This window comes from Taudactylus pleione, unplaced genomic scaffold (assembly GCF_031769625.1).
Source record: "Taudactylus pleione unplaced genomic scaffold, aTauple2 ptg000214l, whole genome shotgun sequence".
NCBI lineage: Eukaryota > Metazoa > Chordata > Amphibia > Anura > Myobatrachidae > Taudactylus > Taudactylus pleione.
The window spans coordinates 14,246,992-14,270,214 of record NW_028284616.1 but is presented as its reverse complement, the minus strand read 5'-3'; the positions used below and the strand labels follow the sequence as shown (position 1 = coordinate 14,270,214).

The 23,223-nt window shown below is 44.3% G+C and overlaps 1 protein-coding gene across 1 annotated transcript in view; it reads left to right on the top strand.

Moving 5' to 3' along the window:
* The window catches only part of USHBP1 (USH1 protein network component harmonin binding protein 1), a 50,284-nt gene extending 27,477 nt beyond the window's left edge, over positions 1-22,807 (top strand). The window contains exons 8-13 of the mRNA XM_088478559.1: positions 1,454-1,586; positions 5,801-6,059; positions 7,738-7,923; positions 8,565-8,656; positions 20,558-20,680; positions 22,541-22,807. Coding sequence (XP_088334685.1) covers positions 1,454-1,586; positions 5,801-6,059; positions 7,738-7,923; positions 8,565-8,656; positions 20,558-20,680; positions 22,541-22,721 — 974 coding nt within the window. The 3' untranslated portion in view covers positions 22,722-22,807. The remainder of the gene's footprint in view (positions 1-1,453; positions 1,587-5,800; positions 6,060-7,737; positions 7,924-8,564; positions 8,657-20,557; positions 20,681-22,540) is intronic.
* Positions 22,808-23,223: the final 416 nt, after the last annotated feature.

Sequence of the window (23,223 nt, the reverse complement as noted above, 5' to 3'; positions counted from 1 at the left end):
ATGCAGGCCATTTTTAATGACATCCACATTTAATTACATTTTTAATTACATCCTTTTTATTTATTTTTTTTATTTAATTTAATTATTATTTATTTATTATTTATTTAATTATTATTATTTATTTAATTTAGTGTCATTTTTAATTACATCCTTTTATTATTTATTTTTTCCATTTTTATTTAATTTAATTATTTATTTTATTTATTATTTAATAGAATTATTATTATTTATTTAATTGTTATTTAATTACATTTTTAAACTTCATCCTTTATTCAGGCGTCTCCTCTGGTCTCTGGGTGGTTACATCAGCAGCCAGCACCCTGGAAGGCCAATCAGCTGCTTTTGCAATAACCTGGGTCAAAAAACCCGGGTAAGAGCTGTTTCCACTGCAGTGTTACCGAGTTTTACCCGCTAAAAACCATGCTACATAGCCGGGAAGAAATACTGGGTCAGTAGACCCGGGATTTTTTCCCTGGAGCCGTTTCCACTGAGCCGACCCCCAGGTAGACATGGCAATTACCAGGGTTTTTTTTATTTAAATACATTTTTATTGAAGGGATGAGAGACAACAGTCAAATGACCTACTCAGAGGTCTATAAGAGACAAATGGCACAACAATAATGAATATACATCATAGAAGATGAAGAAGAACAAACAATGTCCCACTATAATGCACATGTACTCTTTAGGGTAGTCTCATCCAAATTTATAACGTATAATAATGTAGAGTTCAGAGTGGAAATATGAGGTAGTGTTCACTCTAGGGCCGGCGGCGGGCAGGGCATCGGACCTAGAGATAGGGCACTCTGGCACCCTATCTGATGGCACCCGCAGGCTGTTTTAGCGGGGCGCTGCCAAGGGGGGCAGGGCGCATTCTGCCCTTTTGAAACAGGACAATAATGAGTGTCTTCAGGCAACAGTGAAGCATGGTGGAGGGTCCTTGCAAGTTTGAAGCTGCATTTCAGCAAATGGAGTTGGGGTTAAGTTACTTACCTTTACCTGTCGGGATTTCAACCCGCCAGGCTGCCGCTGTCTGTATTTGATCCGCCGGAATTACATACAGATTCCGTTTGGAGCAACCTCCCTGCCGAGTTCCTTCAAATACTGTGTGCAAATGTACCTAGAGGAATTGATGCTGTTTTGAAGGCAAAGGGTGGTCACACCAAATATTGATTTGATTTAGATTGCTCTTCTGTTCATTCAGTTTGCATTTTGTTAATTGCTAAATATAAACTATTAACACTTCTAGTTTTGAAAGCATTCTTACTTTGCAGCATTTTTTACACACCATCCTAAAACTTTTGCACAGTATTGTATATTTACTACCAATGCATTTGGTTAACGATGAATATATATAAAATAAATGCATGCAATTTCTACCTAAGTAATCTCTGTGATAGTTTATGCTTTCTAGGTGAATGTGAATTCTGCTTTGTGTTCCTCTCAAACTAAGGTTGGGGGCTGCTGCCAAAAGACTTAGAGATAAAGACCAAGCTTTTCATGATGGAAGTAAAGAAGACCTTTAGAAGGGAAAAGCCAAGTTCAGAACAAGAAACAAAGAACATGACGGGTCAAACAATGTACAGGTAATATGGAGTCACTTTACAGACTCTGTAAATACTGTAGTAATGTAACTTCGGAATACAGTACTATAGGTGTGCATATCTTAGCATTACAGTACTACTGGTGGGCATATCTTAGCATTTCAAATTATTTTATATGGGTATAGTTTAATACAGAAGTTTTACAAATGCAAATAATGTGAGGAATGTAGTATTTATTATTTATTAACAGTTTCTTATATAGCGCAGCAAATTCCGTTAAGCTTTACAATTTAGTATTGCATGTCCATTTAGAACGTACCACACATGACAGATGCACAATCTACATTTTTAGTAAATTTACTAAGCTGCGCTTTTCAAAGCTTGGTAAAGTAAGCAAAACTCTTTTTATTAGGACATTGTATTGTATTGAGAACGTCATTGAGATTAATGCCATAATAGGATAACAATAAATGTCACATATAGACAGTGTATGAATGATAACCAGCCACTGGGAAATATACATCAAACTTAGGGGCTGATTTAGAGCCAGTCACAAGTGGCAATACAGACAGTTCTTGTGGGCTTCAGCATACTCCGCATGTGCCAACGTAATAGATCCATGACTGCGCATGCGCCAAATCAGACTTCAACACACAGATGGAGTTTGCTAGTACATACAGATTCATACGAACAAACTGTCTGTTTTGTGGGTGTTTCTAGGCAGCAACTAGGAGGTGACCATAAGATCCGTGTCATGGGAGTGCCGTGAGTGTGCTGATGGAGATGGGGCATCTGTATCAGACAGATCTTTTGCACCCTGCACGGGGCTGTTGTAAGTCCTGATACTAATATTGGTGGCTGAGGACGTAAGAACAGTGAGTGGGATAGGCTCCAATATGCATTCGCATGGAGATTTAGTATGCACAGCCTGAATCTCACATTAGCATAATGCAGTAAGCGGACATACAGTCAGACTGAAAAACGACCGTGGATGCATCCGACTTAGAATCAATCCCTTAGTGAGTTTAATATTCAGTTACTTTAACTGAATGCTCTACATGCAGAGCTAATGCCCTGATCATTAGTTAAACAGTATCTAAAACATTGCGAGATCCTTGCATTTTAGTTCAATATCAATCATTAACGAGCCATATGGTAGACTGAAAGGAGAAGGTGCTAGTAGTTCAGTAACAGTGTTATGTAACTTGGAAGACTTATCCTCCAGTGATTAGCACAAAATAGTTTCATCTAGTGTGCTGTAACCTTCTGGTGCTTGCTCTCTTACATGTTAAGATAGGTACACACTGGATGATGTGTACAGGGATGATATGTCGGCCACAGGTACACATTAGAGCGATGTTATGAACGACGGCACGACCACTTGTTACGTCTTTCGTTAACATGAATGGGGCCGCATGCAAAATTGTCAGGTTTGATGTGCAGCAAAATATGTTGTTACGATTTGGCAAAATTGTAACAACATTGCTCCAGTGTCTACCTAACCTTAGAATATACTCCGGTCACCTGAGGCTGAAATTGTAACGACATTAGCTTCAGTGTGATAGGAATCTCAATTAGTGTAAAAGAAAGTTCTGTGTGATGCATCAATATCCTGCACGCGTTTCAGTGGACTCTTAATCGCTTTCCTCAGAAGGTAAGATTTCAGACAGGCATTCCAGACAGTTATTTAAGCTTCCATTGTCCTATCATTGGTGTGCTACCACAGATTTGGAATAAGTTGTCTATTAGGTCTGAGTATAGAGCATTTGGGCCAAATGTAATAGGGTGAGAGTTTAGAAAATGTGAGAGTTTAGTAGTTAGCTCTCACACTTTTTAAACTCGGCCAATGTAATAGAGCCCAAGAACATGGAAATTGGCATGTTTTAGACTCAAAAAACTCTCATGATTTAAACTCTCATCCAGATGTTTTCCCATTTTAAAGATAAAACTCGACCAATGTGAGAGCTTACTGCTAAACTCTCACATTTTCTAATCTCTCACCCTATTACATTTGGCCCCTTTTGTTTAATACATTTGAAATATTGAAGCAATTGACAATTAGATTCCCAGCAGTTAGATGGGAAAAAAAAACATATTTACTACAGTTGATGTTTTGTGGTAATAGATCTGGAGAACTCCATGATTTGTATAAAAGATCTAATTAAAATACTTTTTTAGATTTCAATTGTTGTATTGTGTATTTTACTAAGCTTAATATTTTTATACTAGCTGATGTACCCGGTTTCACCCGGGTAGACCTTAGATATTTCCATTTCTTTCATCCCATTATAGCTTAATTTATACAGTATGTTTAGTTAATTTTATGCCTCTGGGGTAAATGAGTACAGATAAGTAAACTCGCTCTGAATCAGGGCCATCCCTCCTAGTTTTTAGAGCGGCCTCCTGGCCGCTCGCATAGCTGTGGGTGACCACCCACAGCTAGAGCGAGCGGCCAAAATGATGGTTGCGATGGTCAAGACCATCGCAACCATCGGGCTTGCGACGAGACCCTTGCGGTAGGGTCTCGCTGCCGCAAGCCCTGGAGTGCTTTTGGCTCTATCAGAGCCAAAAGCACTCCCACTGAGATCACTAGTGATGTCAGTGGGGCCGGCCCCAGACGGTAGGCGTTCCCATGGGAACGCCTCCGTCTGGGCAGCCACGTCCCCGGCACGCCCACCAAAGGGGGCGTGCTGTCAATCACCATCGACAGCACGCCCCCTTTGGTGTGAGACCCATTGGCCGTCGTTATTCGGGTCTCGCGCATGTGCACTTGGGCAACATCGACCCGCTTGCGAGCGCTCAGCGCTCGCGAGCGGGTCTGAATCAGGCCCTAAGTGTATATAAGCATCCTTAAAAAATAATGTGGCTTTGCTGTTGTGGGACATGATGGAGAACTCATCCCAGTTGTCCACCACGTGCCTCACAATTAGTTCACACATCTACACAGCCATTAGCTGAGTGTCATACATGAGATAGTAGAGGGACCGGAACAGGCAGGCTCCGTCTCCTGTGATGTAGACAATGGTGTGAGACACCATCTCCCCTTTAACATTCAAAAACTCAATTGCCATGTTCGAGAAAATTACAAATACAAAGCAAGTGAAGTATCCAAATGGAATAAAACCTATCAAAATGTTAAGTCCTTAGCAGTGGCGACTCCAGAGGTGGAGCTGCAGTGCAGACCAATATTCACATAGGGGAGCCACACCTACTGCTGGAATGGATATGTAATGCCGGCTGTCAGGATGCCTCCTGTCAGAATACTGACAGCAGCATGCCAATAGTTGGTATCCTTACAGGGGTCGGGTAAGTATACTTACCATCCCCCCTTTCCTCCTAACTCTCCCTTCTTGTAGCCTAACCCTCCCCACCCCGTACCCTAACCCTCCCCGTTAGTGCCTAATCCTAAACCCCCTTCGTGCTTAAACCTAACCCTCCCACCTTAGTACCTAACCATAACCCCCTCAGTGGTGCCTAACCCTACCCCCTAGGGGTGCCTAACCCTTACCTTTCCCACCCAAAACCTAACCCTAACCCTGCTACGCTCCCTAAACCTAACCCTCCTCCCCGCAGTTAACGCTAAGGGTGCCCCGGAATTACATAGTTCGGCTTTGCGTACTTCGATGTTCCGGCGTCGGGGTTGAGATAGGTGTCGGTATTTCGATGCCTATCTTGTCGGGCTTTGGATGTCGGTATTGAGACCGGCGGCATTTGTAGACAGGTGGCATCACTTGTTATTGATTAGGATAGCCACTACATTATGTTTAGACGTGCTTGAGAAGTAAAACACGGCGAAAAAGCGTCTGGAGAGCAAAGTAGGATGACCAGGTGAAAGTGGGTTTCCTGCAGGAGAACTATATCTGCTTTTATGGTTTGAATGGAATGGAACAGGGGTGAACGTTTCTGAGGAGTGTTAAGGCCTCGGACAGTCATTGAGGCTACAGTCAAAGGCATAGTGAGAAAACTTTGAGTAGAGCTATTGATAATGGCAAAAAAAAGTACAGGTGCCCCAGCTCGCCGTGGAAGGGAGTATAAGAGAGAGAGAGGAGAAGAGATGAGAGAAGAAGAGAATGGGAAAAGAGAAGAAAAATAAAAAAGGGGTGGGGACATGCAAAGAAAAAGAAAGGAGGGGGAGGGGTCTGGGTACCATTTTATATTATCTATTATTATGACACACATACAGAATGCAGATTTCACAACTATGGTGTCATTTAATTTAATTAGAGTATGCAAATACAAAATATAACTTTTTCCAGGCTTTATGCCCCCTGGCTGAGTGAAGAGGAGGAGACGATCCTAAAAGACTACATACAGTCTCTGAAGTGGGACCTGTCATGTGTTACTGTGTTGGAACAGTCACCCATTCGTGCTTCTCATGCAAAGGAAGTAACTGATTGTGCTGACATTATCAAGGGTAAAGTGGATGATGTCATCAAAGCCTCAATGGAAGCTTTACCATGTCTGCAGGGGAAACCTGCCCGAACCCAGATCATGCAGGAACTGATGGATACTAAGGTAAAGGAAAATTGTCAACTTTGTTTATAGTCCTCAAGTAATGCTAATAAGTACTCATGGAATTGATTCAATATACACAGTAACAGTGTAATCACTGTTGGTAACCAACAGAGGGTGCATCTGAGAGCTGTTCCATTCCAACATGGCACTGCAAATTGCATTTCAGTTGATTGACTTGTCATTTATTGCATATATTCAGAAATGCCAAAGATATATTTATAAGTTTGGGTCCACCTTCTTTGACAGGCTTAGAGAAAACATGTTAAAGTACTTGTTACAGTACAGGCAATGAGGTCACAGAACACCCAGAATGACATTCCTCTGATGTAAAGTGCCGAGAGTGTCTGGTTATATTGTAAACTGTCTCATTTTCAACGTGTATGTGGCCCCAAAATAAGATTAATGCTGAGAACTAATTTATCAGAACTTTAATTATGGTACATAAATTTGTACAAAAATAGTTTCATTCATATTTAATGTTTGCTTTAAATTTATAAACAAGAAACTTTTGTGACTATAAAACAGTTAATATTAGAGACAGTAACTTTAAATATAATATAAAATGAATGTATTATTATTTGTATCCATTGTATACATTTTCACCTTAACACATTCTATACACAATGTTTAGTTTACATTAATATGGGATCCTAAAAATGATGTTACATGGGGTAAGGTACTCATGGGTATTAATTAGGGATGTGCAGGCTCGGATAGGTTCGAGTTTGCACGTGTAGTTCGGATATTTCCCTCCAAAAAAACGGATCTCAGAACGAGGCAAAACGTCATCTTACATGGACGAACATCATCATTCCTGGTCTTTTGTCCAGGAATGATGATGTTCGTCCATGTAAGATGACGTTTTGCCTCGTTCTGAGTTCCGTTTTTTTGGAGGGAAAAATCCGAACTCCACGTGCAAACTCGAACCTATCCGAGCCTGCACATCCCTAGTATTAATTGCATACATCTCTCCTCCATTCCATATTTTATAGTTGGACAAAAGGGAAATGCATATTTATATAGAAATGTTTGAACTCTGTGGAGAGACACTGGTGTAGTGCATATGGCTATTTGCAAAGGCAGATGTCGTAATGGGGACTAAGGAAATTAGAACATGTTCTACTTCTCCCTGTCCCTGCTGTCATACGCTTAATGCCTGACACTTCCCATCCCACAGATCAGACAGGTTTCAGAAACAGGTGGTTTAAGCAGTGACAGTAAAGTAATGTTATGGATCCCAATAACTTGGCTAGTATAGAGGAGGCTGGACATGCTTTGTAGAGTAATTTGTATTTATATAGTATATAAGTACTCTTCTAATTTTACATGAGGAAAACATGCAATTTTACAGTACAAACACTTATTAATACATTACTATATGCAGATTAATTAGGTTATCATCTGTCATTATATCCTTAACCAAGGATTTCTAGAAGCCCCACATTAGGACACACTAATTTGTTAAATAAAAAAAAAAACCAGTGACTTTAGCTGTTGTGACTGACTGACTGACTGACTACCCGATCTGTTATAAATGATTACTGATAACCTGAAAAAATATTATATCACCTATGCATTTGTATCAGTTCATAGCGTCACTAGTAATGATCATGTTATTGAACCGTTGTAAAAAAAACATTAATAGTCAAGAAGAGAATATTGGGTATATTTTCCATAGAAAAGGTTATCTGAATGCAAGGCCAGTCTTCAGTTACTGCAGACAGAGAAGAGAGCTCTGGAGCTGCAGTGTATAAATCAGCAAGAGCAAGAGAAAGCATACATGCTCATCAGAGACCATCTGCAGGTGGAGCAGAATAGCTGGACAAATCAAGAAGAGGATTCTGGGAATAACAAGGATGAACAGGTATGCACATCGAGTCCATATCATATTATTTGCAGGTGGTCGGGGATAGGTGTAATGGAGCAATAGTAATTGGCTATGTGGGAATGCAACACTGATACTGATAGATTCTTCATCGCTTGGCATATATTTTTTTCTTTTATGTCCATATTTTAGCACATGTTTTTCATGAGTTGTTTCTGCTGTATTAGTCTTTTTTATGTTAATTGATGCCTAATAGTGTGAATGTGTATAATGAATGCAAAACAAATGTTTAGAAATGTGTGTAAGTAAATATGACATACTGTATACCTGGCATGAACCGGGCACATACTGTATGCTACTGATGCCGACCTGCACACATCTTGTGAGGATTCCTATGGGCCGACCGTGTCCCCCTCCTAGGATATGGTCTGTATCTTCTCCCTAGCATTGGGAGTAACTCGGGCGCATGCCCTGGCTCCCACTGCGCATGCGTGTTGGAGACGGGACAGACCTTAGAGAATGATTATTATTCTCCAGGTCTGGCCAAAGAGTAAACAGCTTAATGCAAAGTATTGTGAGTTGAATCATGAGTGGGTTATCTAGCTTTGAATTTGTCTGTTGATCAAGTTTTATCCATTTTGCTTTCTCTCACCAGTAAACATTTGTGTTTTCCAAAAAAGAATTTCACAGGTTGTAAAACAGTGTCCGTTGGTCAAAGCAAGAAACCTGCTCCATCCCCTATAATGCAACGACTGCTAGACTCCTTGAAACAGTATGTATGTTCTAATGGTCCAGCTGTCTCTCTCTGTCATCCATTTCTGACCTGTTAAAATGGGAGCTGACCGAGCCTGACCTACAATATTGTGATAATATAACCGAAAACTTTTATTACATTTAGCGATCAGTTTTGTATGACTACTGCTACCAAGAAATATGTTCTTCAACCATGAAAGTATTCTTACTTTTAAGTAATGTTTCTGTTTAATGCCTTCAACAAATTGTGTAATTGGACTTTCCAAAAACACTCTTTACATTTTTAAACTACAGTTGCATATCTTATGGACAAGTTCTGCTCGAGGCATCCTTGTGCTGAATTTACATAAAGTATGTATTTTGTTACAGTGTTATATTAATACCACAAAGCTAAGAGCTATTATAAGCCCGGAAATGCCTGGTACCCTTTTCTGAGCCCTCTGCTCTTCCCATGACCTCTCATTAGTGGTGCAGTGAGCGCAGGTACCAGACACACATGGAATAGGCCCCTCTATCTCTTGTCAGAGCAGAGTGAGGGGCCATAAGCCTGCGCACCCATCAATGGGTCTTAACCAATATTTTAGTAATAAAACATGCTATAAATCAATAATTACAGTACAAAAAATGTAACAACCAAGCCCTTTGGGTGCAAACTCAGTTAAAGCTGCACAATGTCAGAAGAAATAAGTCACCTTACTCGTGCATAATACATACAACATTTTTTGACAAGAAAATGCTCTAAAACCAGTGTTCAGACAGGTATATAGTCCAAAATACTTATCAGCATAGTCCTCTGATGTGTTATTTTATATACGTTTCTCCAATCACATGTAAATAAAACATAAAAAAACACAATAGTGTAATATTGTCTCTGAAAATTATTTTTCACCAAACACCGGGTGAGTCACAGGAGGAATGGAACGTTTCTTTACACAGTCCCAAATTCTAAGGACAGAAGTGCTCTCATCAAGAGGCAATTCCAAAAACCAGAATGTGAATTTGCTTCCTGTCAAGCACAAGGCAGACACACCCAGTGGTGAACTTCGTATTAAGCATGTAGGCGTGCCATTTGCTGGGGTGCGGCACTCAGACATTTGTTTTTTTTATTGTCAGGCCAAAATGTTTTGAAAACAACAAGGAAGCCCCTGTAAATTGTCCTACTTAGTAAATATGTGTAAATAATGAAATATACAACCAAATGTCATAACTCATGACTTGTTTTATTATTATATTTTGGCAGTAGCCAAAATTATTATTATTATTATTATTATTATTATTATTATTATTTTGGCAGTAGCTAAAATAGGACTTGTAAACTAATAATGAAAAGAATAAAATGAGGGGTGTTTGGGTGGCCTCTAATGTTGTGCCTTCAGGTGGCCTAACCTCTAAATCTGTCCCTGTGCTTACGTACTCTCCCAGAACATCTGGGGGACTCCCAAATTTCCAGGGAATCCCACAGACTCCTGGAAGAGTAGGTTACCCTCCCACACCACACCCACTTCCTATTGATGTGGGTGGGACCAGGAGTATAATTCCACAATTTGTGGATCAAGATTGACCACAAGCAACCAGCCCTGCCCCCCATTCAGCTGCATCTCCCCTCAGGACAGGGCCGGGTCTTGGGGCATTTGAACGGGCGCCACCCTATAGAGGATGCACCCCTCCCAACCATCCCGATTTCAGCGGGACGGTCCGGTTTTTGGGCACTGCTCCACCCGCGGGCTGAAGGCGATGCCGCATGCTTGCGCGATTCTGGGGATGTTGCAGCCATCCGCCTCAATACCGACATCCGAATCCCGACAAGGGACTTAAGGTAGGCATTGAAATACCGACGCCTATCTTAATCCTGGCGCCAGAACGCCGAAGGAAGCCAGCCCAAACGAGGTAAGTCTGGGGCGCCCTTAGCGTTAGCCGCGCGGGGGGGTTAGGTTTAGGGAGTGTAGTGGGGTCAGGGTTAGGTTCTGGGGGGGGAGGTTAGGCACTCCTAGGGGGGAGGGTTAGGCTTAGGCACCCACCCGGGAGGATTAGGGTGCGGCAAGGGGGGGTAAGAGTTAGGCACCTCCAGGGGGGAGGTTAGGGTTTGGCACTAGAGCTGGGAAGTTAGGGTTAGATAACACTAACAGAGGGTTATGGTTAGGGGCGGGGAGAAGGGTAGGGATAGGGTAATAACCTGCCCTTTTAGGCTCTTCTCTGTTCGGCCTGCCGGCGTCGGGCTGACGGCCGCAGGGACTTCATACCCATTCCTGATTCAGGTGCAGGGAGAGGGATGGGGGCAGCCCAGCTACTGAAGGAGTGCTGGACTGGCCCCCAGGCTGACATTAAATGGGAGGCGTCCCACACGGACATGCCCCCATAATAATGTCATTTAGGGTTGCGGTGTATGGTAATTAGACCACGCCCCTTTTTGGTTGCGCGCGGGGTTAACCAATTCGAGTTCTGCACATATCGCTGTGCCTCCTGGAACTCAGGGCACTCTCCCGGATGGGATAAAACAAATTTCTTCTTCAGGGCCCATAGGGGGTCCACAGGGTTGACCTTGGGGTATAGCTGGATCTGGATCCACTGGCACCACGCAGTTAAAAGCTTTAGCTCCCAGGATGCACTGGGTCCATCCTCCTCTATACCCTGCCCCCAAGCCACAGGCACCTCAGTTTAAGTTGGTGTCCGGCGGATTAGCAGCCCCTAAACTAATTTAAATTTTTATGAGTTTTCAGTTTATTTTACTTTCAACTCTTCAGAGCAAGCAGCGTCGGACTGTCCATTGGACGTCCAAGCTGCCGCTCCGTCACCGCGACGCCAGTATAGATCTCGGCAGGACTCCAGAGTCTGTGCTAGCCGGACTCTGCGGGCTCCCCGGACTGCTGCCGGATCTACTGGGACAGGTAAGGAAATCGCGGATCACTGCTTGCGTTGATCCGCGTATAATGCAGTCTATTGCCTCCGGTCTCTGGGGACAGACCGGAGGTGCTGGCAGTGGCAGCAGGCCCTCCCCATACCCCGCACCTCCACTAGACCACCAGGGAACTTTGACGGCAGCGAGAGCCGGCGTCACGGGGGTTAATAGCCAGCCAGGGGAGGCAGCCTTCCCTGTTTAGCGGCTCCTCAGCTCAGCGCGCCATTCCGCTCGGATCTGGCATTGCTGAGCTGCTCTCCTACGGCCACACCCCCTCTGAGGTCTTCGGCGGCCATCTTTTCCTTGGTGGCAGCGCAAATCGCTCAGGTTTCATGCGGTTTCGTGTATACCTCTCCCCTGGGGACAGTGTATGCAGCACTATAGCCCTCCCAGACACTCATTCTGGGCAGGTTGATTGTAGTGCCAAGGTGCAGTGAGTATTTCTTTCTGCATGGTATATGACTTTTGCTAGCGCTGACTGTCTGTCCCTTTATTTCTGATACTGTCAGTCTATACCTATCCCTTTCCTTTTCCTGCAGCCCTAACAAGTGTGTGTAGGGAGGGTTTTTCTTTGATCTCACTTATATAAGTATTTGTGAGGTCTGTCACATACAGTTATGTGCTACATGGTGCCATATTGTGACTGTGCTTAAAGACTGTGCTGGTGAAGAAGAGTGTTATGTAATGTAACCATATCCATAAGATTGTCATACACCATCTGACATGCCAAGTATATGAGCTGGAGGGAGAGGAGAAGCTGCTATAACAATATTCTTGTCCTTTAAAGTCATGTGCAGGAGGAGAGAAATAAAGCGGTGTATTTTTATAAGAGATGGTCTGACGCCCAAGTTATTCAAAAGAACCGTTGCTGCATGTGTCTATCTATACCTGTATCTATATGTGTGACTGTTATAAAGCCTGCATGGGCAGGGACCCCCTTCTCAGGTATTGCCCACACCCTGGAGCGCTAGCCTGAGGCAATAGGAGGTGTATCACTCCAAATGCACCTATGTACCACTCCGCACACTGAAGGGGGGTTACAAAAAGTAGAATGTAAGTGGCGTAAATCTTAATTCAAATGGCTTCCTCACATACTGTAAAATAGGAATCCACCCATCTGTCATCCTAACCCTCTATCCCATGCTCATTGTCTACCCCATCTGTGTCACCCCTGTCTGTCTGCCCATCCCCTCTAGGATGTAAGCTCTCACGAGCAGGGCCCTCTTTCCTCTTGTGCTTATCCTTTCTTTACTTATATTATCTGCTCTATACTCAAAAGCACCTAATCCGTGACTTTTGCCATCTTGCTACTGTTGCAGTAATGTTCATATACCATGTACTTGTCTTGCATTGTCTTAAACTGTATGACACATGACACTGTTTTCTTGTTCTGCTCAACTGTTTGTGTATTATGTAAAGCGCTGCGGAACCCTTGTGGCGCCATATAAATAAAGGATAATTATAATAATAATAATATTAGTGGGCCTGTCTGTTGCATGCTTGTGGGGTTCCCAGTTTGGCGCTCCCAGACTTCCCATTATATTTATCAAAATATATATTAATTTAGTCATCCATGTTTGACAAGGAGGTTGAGCACTCCACTGCTCCCACTCTGCTCTCCTGCAGGCGCTGCGCTGCAGGGGTTGGAAAGGAGGATTTATATCAGGATTGGCTATGTGTATATCATGTGTGTGGTGCTATCAGTTGCCTGGTCCCTCAAACCCCCCAACTATGGGACAGGATCCTCCTTGGGCGGTGTTTTCTCAAGTGCTGACCTCTATCGCGGATCGCCTGGCGGTTCCGGACGTTCTTCCCCATATGGGGTTACCCCAAACAGCCATCTTCCCCTCTCAGGGTATCCCGCAATTATTGCTGTATACTCCTGGGCTTCAGACTGTTACTCCTTATCAGGGGTTACCGCTCTATATGCCTGCTGCTCCGGTGACTCAACAGTCTGTCATTCCTTTCCAGGGACTTCCGCAAGCTGGTCAACCACCTTGGATGGATGTGTTCTCTAGTTCAGTCCAGAGTTTGGCGGCCTCATCTTCGGCCTTTCAGACCATGCTACAGAGTGAAAAACCTCAGAAGGCGTCTATGCAATTCTTAGACACGGACGCATCTTCGGATGATGGGGAAATGCCTGAAGGGTCTGATTCGGATTCCCCTGCCTGGGAGGTGGAACCTAAATCATCTATTAATGTTCCAGCATTGGTAATGGTTGTTCAATCCATACTTGACATAGAGGATGACATTCCGGACCCTAAATCCAAATACCCGGATTTCAAATAGGCAAAAGTGACTTTGGCAGTTTTTCCTCTCTCTGACCAACTAACAGAACACATGGTGGAGGCCTGGCAATCGCCTAGTAAGAGGCCGCAAAAACGTTTAGCCTCAAGTTATCGATTTCTTGCAGGTCATTGCAAAAAATGGGAATCACCACCTGCGGTAGATTCTCAGATACACTCACAAATCGGTAAAGCTCTGTCTCCTGTGCTCATCCCAATCCTAACTAAAATCTGTAATCTCTCTCTCTCTCTACTGGCATCTTTCCATCACTGTTGAAACATGCAATGATTACTCCCATTCTGAAAAAACTAAATTCTGACCCTAACACTCTCTCAAATTACTGTCCTATCTCCCAACTCCCATGTCTCTCCAAGATACTTGAGAGACTTGCCTACACTCGCCTCACACACTTTTTAAACTCACACAACTTATTGGACCCACTTCAGTCCGGCTTTCGTTCCCAAAACTCCACAGAGACAGCACTGACTAAGGTAGTAAATGATCTGGTCACTGCCAAAGCTATAGGCCATTAATCACTCCTAATTCTTCTAGATCTCTCTGCTGCTCTTGACAATGTTGACCACTCTTTTCTCATACAACAATCCCTAGGTCTTAAGGACAAAGCTCTTTCTTGGTTCTCTTCCTACCTATCTGATCGCTCTTTTACTGTTCGCTCTTTTTCTGATTCTGCCTTCTCTTTGCTACCTCTATCAGTTGGAGTACCGGAAGGCTCTGTCTTAGGTCCTCTGCTATACTCAATCTATACCACCTCTCTTGGCAAACTAATCCGCTCTTTTGGATTTCAGTACCATCTGTATGTGGATGATACTCAAATCTACCTATCCTCCCCAGATTTATCACCATCTGTATTGGTCCGTGTAAGTGAATGTCTTTCTGCCATTTCATCTTGGATGTCGTCTCACCACCTGAAAATTTATATTTCTAAAACAGAATTAATTATATTTCCACCGGCCAATATCAGTTACCAACCTCATCTCTTGATCACTGTTGATAACTCGACAATCCATCCTGCCCCTCAAGCTTGCTGCCTAGGTGTCATACTTGACTCTGAACTGTCCTTTGTTTCCCACATTCAATCTGTCTCAAAATCATGTTATATACATCTAAAAAACATATCCAAAATTCGACCATATCTCACACAAAACACTGCAAAAACTCTAATCCATGCAATCATTATTTCCCGCATTGACTATTGCAATAGTCTCCTTACTGGTCTTCCCAAAAACAGGCTATCACCATTACAATCCTTTATGAATGCAGCTGCGAGGCTTATCTTCCTTGCCAAACGTTCATCGTCTGCTGCCCCGCTCTGTCAATCCCTCCATTGGTTGCCGGTTTTCTACCGTATTCAATACAAAATACTATTACTTAAACATAAGGCTATTAACCAAACCAACATTCATCTCTTCACTCATCTCAAAATATCTCCCAACCTGACCTCTCCGCTCAGCACAAGATCTGCGTCTCTCATCCCCTAGCATTACTTGCTCCCATTCATGGTTACAGGACTTTCTTTGGGCTGCACACACTCTATGGAATGCCTTACCACGCACAATAAGACTTTCCTCTAGTCTCCAAGCCTTCAAGCGTTCCCTGAAAACTCACCTCTTCAGGCAAGCTTATCAGATTCCAGAACAGCCCACATAACCCTCATAGCTTCCATATCTAATTACATCCCCTTTCACAGTCTATACAAAACCTCACACATTGGAGCTGATTCAGACCCAGTCGTTCGCTCTAAGAGCTCGCAACCGGGTCGATGTTGCTCCAGTGCGCATGCGCACGCCGGAGCTGGCTCCGTCATGCGCATGCACGAGACCCGGCTAACGACGGGTGATCCGTCATTAGGGGTCTCGTAGCAGACGGGGCGAGTTGTTGATGTTGAGTGACAGCTCGCTCCATTTGCTGGGCGGGCTGGGGGCGTGCCCAGCCAAATGGAGGCGTTCCTGTTGGAACGCTTGCCATTTGGGGACGGCCCCACTGACATCATCAGTGATGTCAGTGGGGAGCTTCCTGCTCAAACAGAGCAGGAAGCTCCCTGGGGCTTAAGGTTGACGAGACCCTACCTTAGGGTCTCGTCGTTGGCCCCGATGGTCGCGATGGTCTTGACCATCGCGACCATCACCCTAGCGGTCGTTAGAGCTGTGGGTGTTAACCCACAGCCTAACGACCAACATGGAGGCGGCCGTTCAGGATGCAAGCGGCCGCCCTGTTTCAGAACGACCGCTTGCATCCTACAACCGCCTCTGAATGAGGCCAATTGTCTTTCTTTCACATCCTCCTGATATTTGGCCGACATTCCTGTGTGACTGGATCATGCAGCCCACCAAGTAACTCTGCATTCTGGCTGGACCAAAATGCAATATATAGCATCTATCCTTGTGTATCAATGCCTATTTCCCTATAGATTGTAAGCTTGTGAGCAGGGCCTTCCTACCTATATATCTGTCTGTTATTACCCAATTTTGTTCTATTTGTTTCCAATTGTAAAGCGCAATGGAATACGCTGTGCTATATAAGAAACTGTTAATAAATAATAATAAATAAATGTTACTCGGCTTATCAAGAGTGCTACACTGCCTATACCTTCCATTTCATCCCTGAAAGATTCCACAGACAGGAAAGTGGAGACATGCCTGAAATCGATGTATTTTCAGGTAATGTGGCCCGTCTGTCCATGGCTATATCCTGGGTGGCTAAGGCAAATGAGTGCTGGGCCAATGTGCTGGAGGATACTTTCCATGAGGAGGCTCATGAGGCTCAAAGAGCTTTAGTGGGCCAGATGAGAGATGCAGCTGCCTATATTGGTTAGGCGGCTTTGGATGCCAGTCTACTGACCTCCAGAGTCTCGGCCGCAGCCGTGTCTGCTTGCCGCTCTTTGTGGTTACGCTCCTGGAGAGCGGATGTTGATTCCAAAAAGTGCCTGGAGGCCTTGCCCTTCAATGGGGAGATATTGTTTGGCCCAGACCTGGACAAAATTGTAGACACCATGGCAAAGTCTAAAGCAGCTTTTCTGCCATCGGCAGCTGCGCCTACAAATGCTAGGACCTCTGCATTTCGGTCCTTTCATTCTCAGGGGAAGTCCAAAGGTCAGTCCTTCCCTAGGCAATCGAGGACCAAGTCAAACCCTAAGCCTAAGAAACAAGCCTGGAGCGCTAGACGCTCTACTACCAAGGGACGGGCCTCCCTCTGGGGGATCCCAGAGTAGGAGGCTGGCTTCTTCAATTCGCCCAGTGCAGCACCACCATGGATGCTTGGGTACATGAAGTGGTCTCTCAGGGGTACATCCTCTCCTTTCGTCACAGACCTCCCCACCAGTTTTTCTGCACGGGCCCTCCTCTGGATGAGACCAAGGCCTTGCAGATTCAGGGAGCCATAGAGTCCTTGCTGAAAGCAGGGGTCATTGTTTCAGTTTCGCTTTCTCAGTGCAGGACTGGTTACTACTCTACTCTGTTTCTGGTTCAGACACCCAATTGGGCTCATCGGCCTATCCTCAACCTAAAGTCTCTGAACAAGTTCCTCCAAGTGCTCAAATTCAGGATGGAAACTTTGGGATCCATCATTCTGGTTATGGAACCTGGGGATTACATGGTCTCTCTGGACATTCAGGACGCCTACCTTTATGTTCCCATAGCGCCTTCCCACCAGTGGTATCTGTGGTTTGCTATACTGCAGCAACACTTCCAGTTTTGGGCGCTGCCTTTTGGCGTCTCCACGGCTCCAAGGATATTCACCAAAATTATGGCTGTCATGGCTGCCCATCTACGGAGTCAGGGTATATGGCTTCTGCCGGAAGTACTTCTACAACATTTACACCTGATGATCGCTTGTCTGCAACCACACGGGTGGCTGATAAATTGGAAAAAGTCCTCCCTAATTAACTCACAGAGGATGGTTCATTTGGGAGCCCTTCTGGATTCTCATCAGCAGAGGATCTTTCTAACCCCAGAAAAGATCTCCTCCCTGCAACTGTGGGTGTGCAGTTGCCTGAACAGTTGCTGGGTGTCAGTTCACTCGGCAATGCGTGTTCTAGGGTCCATGGTGTCCGCATTCGACATGGTGGAATATGCCCAGTTCCATTCCAGGCCCCTGCAGGGGCTGATTCTATCCAAATGGAATGGGTTACCACACCGGATCAGGACTCAGATGCTGGTGCTGTCTCTGGAGATGCGCCTGTCTCTGTCTTGGTGGCTTCAGACATCTCATCTCACCTTTTGGATCCCGGACTGGGTTCTTCTCACAACAGATGCCAGTCTCCAGGGTTGGGGGGCAGTGACAGGTCCACATTCGCTTCAGGGCCGTTGGATGGCGGAAGAAGTTATTCTCCCAATCAACATTCTGGAACTTCAGGCCGTGTAGAGGGCCTTCCAGTTGTCAAGTCACGTTCTTCAAGGAAAAACTGTGCAGATTCAGTCCGACAACGCCACCACAGTGGCGTACATCAACCATCAAGGGGGCACTCGCAGTCGGGCAGCATTGACAGAGGTGTCACGCATCCTGTCTTGGGCAGAGTGCCACCTTCCGGCCATTTCAGCAGTGTTCATTCCAGGTGTCCTCAATTGGGAAGCGGACTTCCTCAGCCATCATGACGTGTATCCCAGGGAATGGTCTCTTCACGAAGAGGTGTTTCAACTCCTTGTGGACAAATGGGGCCTGCCGGAGGTGGAGCTCATGTCCTCCCGTCACAATCACAAGTTGCCAGTGTACGGGTCCAGAACAAGAGATGCCAAAGCAAGCTTGGTGGACGCTCTGTCAGTGAGGTGGACCTTCCATTTTGCATATCTATTTCCTCCGATATCCCTGCTTCCTCGAGTTCTACGGAAATTCAAGCAGGATGGCGGCACGATCCTGCTGGTGGCACCAGCTTTGCCCAGACGTCCTTGGTACTCAGATCTTCGGAGTCTCTCCATCGACACTCCATTCCTACTGCCTCTACGTCCGGACCTGTTGTCTGTGTCCTTGCCTTTATCCGGATCTGGGTCATCTGTCTTTGGCTCTTGAGACATCCATCTTAATGTCGAAGGGCCACTCTAGCTCGGTCATCAGCACGATGCTTCGGGCACGCAAGCCTGCCTCAGCCAGGATCTACCACAGAGTGTGTCATACCTATTTTCATTGGTGTTGCACGAGAAATTACGATCCTCAGGTGTTTTGTATTTCTAGGAATTTGGCATTCCTTCAGTCTGGTTTGGACCTCGGCCTACGCCTGGCCTCGTTAAAAGTCGATGTTTCTGCACTGTCTGTGTGATTCCAGCAAAGGATAGCTCTGATACCGGATATCCGCACCTTTTTCCAAGGTGCCCTCAGGATTCAGCCTCCCTTTGTTGCCCCAGTGGTTCCTTGGGATTTGGCAGTAGTTCTTTGGGCCCTCCAGGGTCCTCCATTTGAACCACTAGACAAGTGGTTGACGACTAAGCCTCTTTTTCTCCTGGCGATTGCTTTGGCCAGGAGGGTTTCAGAATTGGGGGCGCTCTCTGGTCGTCCTCCCTTTCTGATATTTCACAAGGAGAGGGCGGTGCTTCGCACTCGCCCAGGGTTTCTACCTAAAGTGGTTTCTAATTTCCACAGTCATCAGGAAATTGTTGTACCAGCCTTTCAGACACCAGACCTCTTGGCTGGTGAGGCCTCCTTGGATGTGGTCCATGCTCTCAGGATTTATGTGGATCGGACCAGTTCCCTTTGGAAATCGGATTCCTTATTTGTACGCTTTGGATTTCACAAGAGGGGATGGCCAGCCAACAAACAAACTTTGGCTAGATGGCTTCGTATGGCTATTTCAGAGGCTTATACACAGACAGGCCTGCCTGTTCTGACTTCTTTTAAGGCTCATTCTACTCAGTCTGCGGGCCCCTCGTGGGCAGCTTGCTGTGGCGCCTTGGTTGTTCAGCTGTGTAAGGTAGCCACGCGGTCTTCCATTCAGACCTTCCTGAGGTTCTATGCTGTTGACACCTTTGCCTCTCAGGATGCTTCCTTTGGGCGCCGGATTCTCCTCTCAGCGCAGGAGCGTACCCGCCCTTAATTGGACTGCTTTGGGACATCCCCAAGGTCAACCCTGTGGACCCCCTATGGACCTTGAAGAAGAAAATTAGATATATGGTAAGAACTTACCTGTTATCTCTCTTTCTTTGAAGTCCATAGGTTCCACAGGGCACCCGCCCTGACGCACCTGGCTTCATATGGGCTGTGTTACTGGTCAGCGGTTTTCCGTCTCCCTTTCTGTGAGTGTGATTCTCTTGTGTTCCAGTCTTCCTTCTCTGTTGTTCATCCTCCGGCCTTTGGCTACTTACCAACTGAGGTGCCTGTGGCTTGGGGACGGGGTACTGAGGAGGATGGACCCAGTGCATCCTGGGAGCTAAAGCTTTTAACTACGTGGTGCCTGTGGATCCAGATCCAGCTGTACACCAAGGTCAACCCTGTGGACCCTATGGACTTCGAAGAAAGAGAGATAACAAAGATAAGTTCTTACCATATCTCTCATTATTGGCAATATGGTGCAAGGTAAACAGGTGCTGAAATGTGTGGCACATCCACATATCTTGCAGTTCACAAATTATCTTTAATTTAAATGTAAGCAGTTTGTTGGTAGTCAAGATACTGCTTCTTGGCTTGCCCAATCAGTATTTTGGACAGCCAGTGCTAGCACCTATTCCTTAGCAAGCTCATGGGGTAGGCACAGAAAAAGTTATATTTTCATGGCGTTATCTTTTATAATTCCAGGAGCAGTGAAATAAAAGCACAAATTGAAGGTCTAACATCTGAACTGGATATATTATCCTCTAAAGTCCAAGCTCAGAATGCTCAATCTGCACAAATGATCAAAGATTTCTTCAAAGCCCACAGGTATACCAATGTTAGACAATGAAATTGTTTTTCCATCTATACAGAAATCAGGACAGGTGACCATAGCTGCCAACTGTCATTCAGGAACAGAGCCAGGTTTTAAATATTTTACCCTGGAAAAATCCCTATCTTCAACTCTGACCAACTGCACAATATACATCCTCTTTTTCTACATGTCACTTGCAGTTCTTGTCACATATGTATCATTTCTGAATTTCCTAATTGAATATTTATTGAAGTGGAGTATTTCAAATGCAAAAAAACATTAATGAAATTCAATGTATATGACAGGATGGAACAGTCCCACATGTAGCATGATTAGATGCACTGGCTCAGCGGTAAAGTGTCCCCGGAAACTATATTAAAATGTCGGTAAATGATGTCCTGATGTCTGCATATTCTGCATATTCATAGGAGATGTAAGTTTCCAGATGATGACTCTGTATTAGGAGGAAGAGCCAGATGATGACTCTGTATTAGGAGGAAGAGCGAGATGATGAGGAGGAAGAGTGAGATATGAGTCCTCATGTCTGGCTATCAGGCTCTGGTGACATTATATACTCTAATGTCTGTCTAATAGGGAGTGGTGAGAGATATTTATCCTGATGTATCCTGATGTAGAAGAAGGGGACGTGTATGTATGTTGTGATGTATTATTGCTTATTAAGGGAGAGGATGACTGTATTAGGAGGAAAAAGGGGAATGTGGCTCGATGACTATTTTAGGTGGTACTGTACATGTCTTTCTGGGTTTGTAGTAGGAGGAATTTAGAGGTGTGAAATAGTTATTTGTGTTATATATACGAATGGTTCTTTATTTCTAACTCTGGTGGACCATGCTGTTATATATTTTTGAATCCAATGTGATCAAGCAACTTCTGTTTCATGTATGGTAGGACATGTTGTTCTGATTTTGTATGTTATGCATGAGAAAAATGTAATAAAACAGATTAGAAAAAAAAAGAGTAATAAAGGGTATGGGCCTGATTCAGAGGTGCACATAGCCGCGGCTGTGTCTTTTGATAGTGCCACGACCGATGATCTTCGACAGCTAATCTTATGTGTTTCTTCCTACTGAAATCCTAGGCTATTACACCCAAATTCGCCCTGCGTCTCCCAGAGGTAACCACAAGGACGTTTGTGCAGTGTGACCCAAACCACAGTCATAAAACTTTGGCCACTTGCGTGCAACATCAACATCAACAGTGCGTGCACCTCTAAATCAGGCCTTATATGTCCTGATGACTCTGGGTTAGGAGGAGATGAGAGGTATTTCTCAATGGAGGGGTATATTTTGTTGTCCTTGGTGGTCTAGTCGTCACTTACTGGGTATGGCGTCTCCAGCAGTGTCTTCCAGGTTCTGTGGTGACATCACAATGACTATCTGGCGGATCCTTCCAGCAGTAAAGTTTGACTAACCCTCCCCCTAGTGCCTAAACCTAACCTCCCCTCCCGTAACCTAACCCTCCCCCTAGTGCCTAAACCTAACCTCCCCTCCCGTAACCTAACCCTCCCCCTAGTGCCTAACCCTAATCTCCCCTCCCATAACCTAATCCACCACCTAGTTCCTAACACTAACCCCCCCCAGAGATTAATGCTATCCCACCGGTGCCAGTCCATTGAGAATGTCTGCATATCACTTGTTCACATTTCAAATGTCGACTTTCTGCACATACCGAAATGTTTAATGCTGATATTTCAACAATGTCGACATCATAACTGTCAACATTTCTCCCAGTCACAATAAATTAGGAGGAGATATGTATCTGATTTGAACTGAAGACAGTATATGTATTAGGAAAGACTTAGAGAGATGTGTGCTCTCCCATGTTCAGTAAGATGTGTTTTTATGTTGTTGCAGGAATCTCTTTCTTACATATCAGAATGCATGTAGAAAGTACCAGGAGCAGCAGCAGAGACTGGAGTATCAGGCTTCTCTAATAGCACAACGTCAATCTCAACAGTTACGAAAACTCATGGAAAATATTCAAAGTCTGCAGAAGAAAAAAATACAAAGGGACACGGGGGAAACGTCATTATAGGGGCAAATAGGACCTTTAGCACATACTACGATCTGTTGGAAATATAGCTATTTACATAACATGATTAATTTTTCATATTACATTTTTACAAGACATTATACATAGGTGTAAATACTAGTACTTACAAATATATTGTCTTTTCTTAGATCAATAGAAATTAAAACTAGATTTGTCATAACAGTCTAAAAATTGTAATAACAGTATAAAAATGTATTTAAAGCTTGGCTTCACATTATATGGAAAAATATAATGTGCAAGCACTAGTCATATGATATGAAATATATCTGATAGCTGACTGATATGTCCCATTTCCTAACATGGAGCTACACTATGTGTTAAGGTGCATACACACGTAAAGATTTTCTGTCCAACCATCCAACTAGTTGATTGGTTGGAATGAAAATCTGGTAAGGTATGAAAGCAAATGACAATCAGCAATTTGCTCCCAAACGCCGGAAAATGGACGAAAACTGTTGTTTGAACAAATTGTTTAGATGAAACA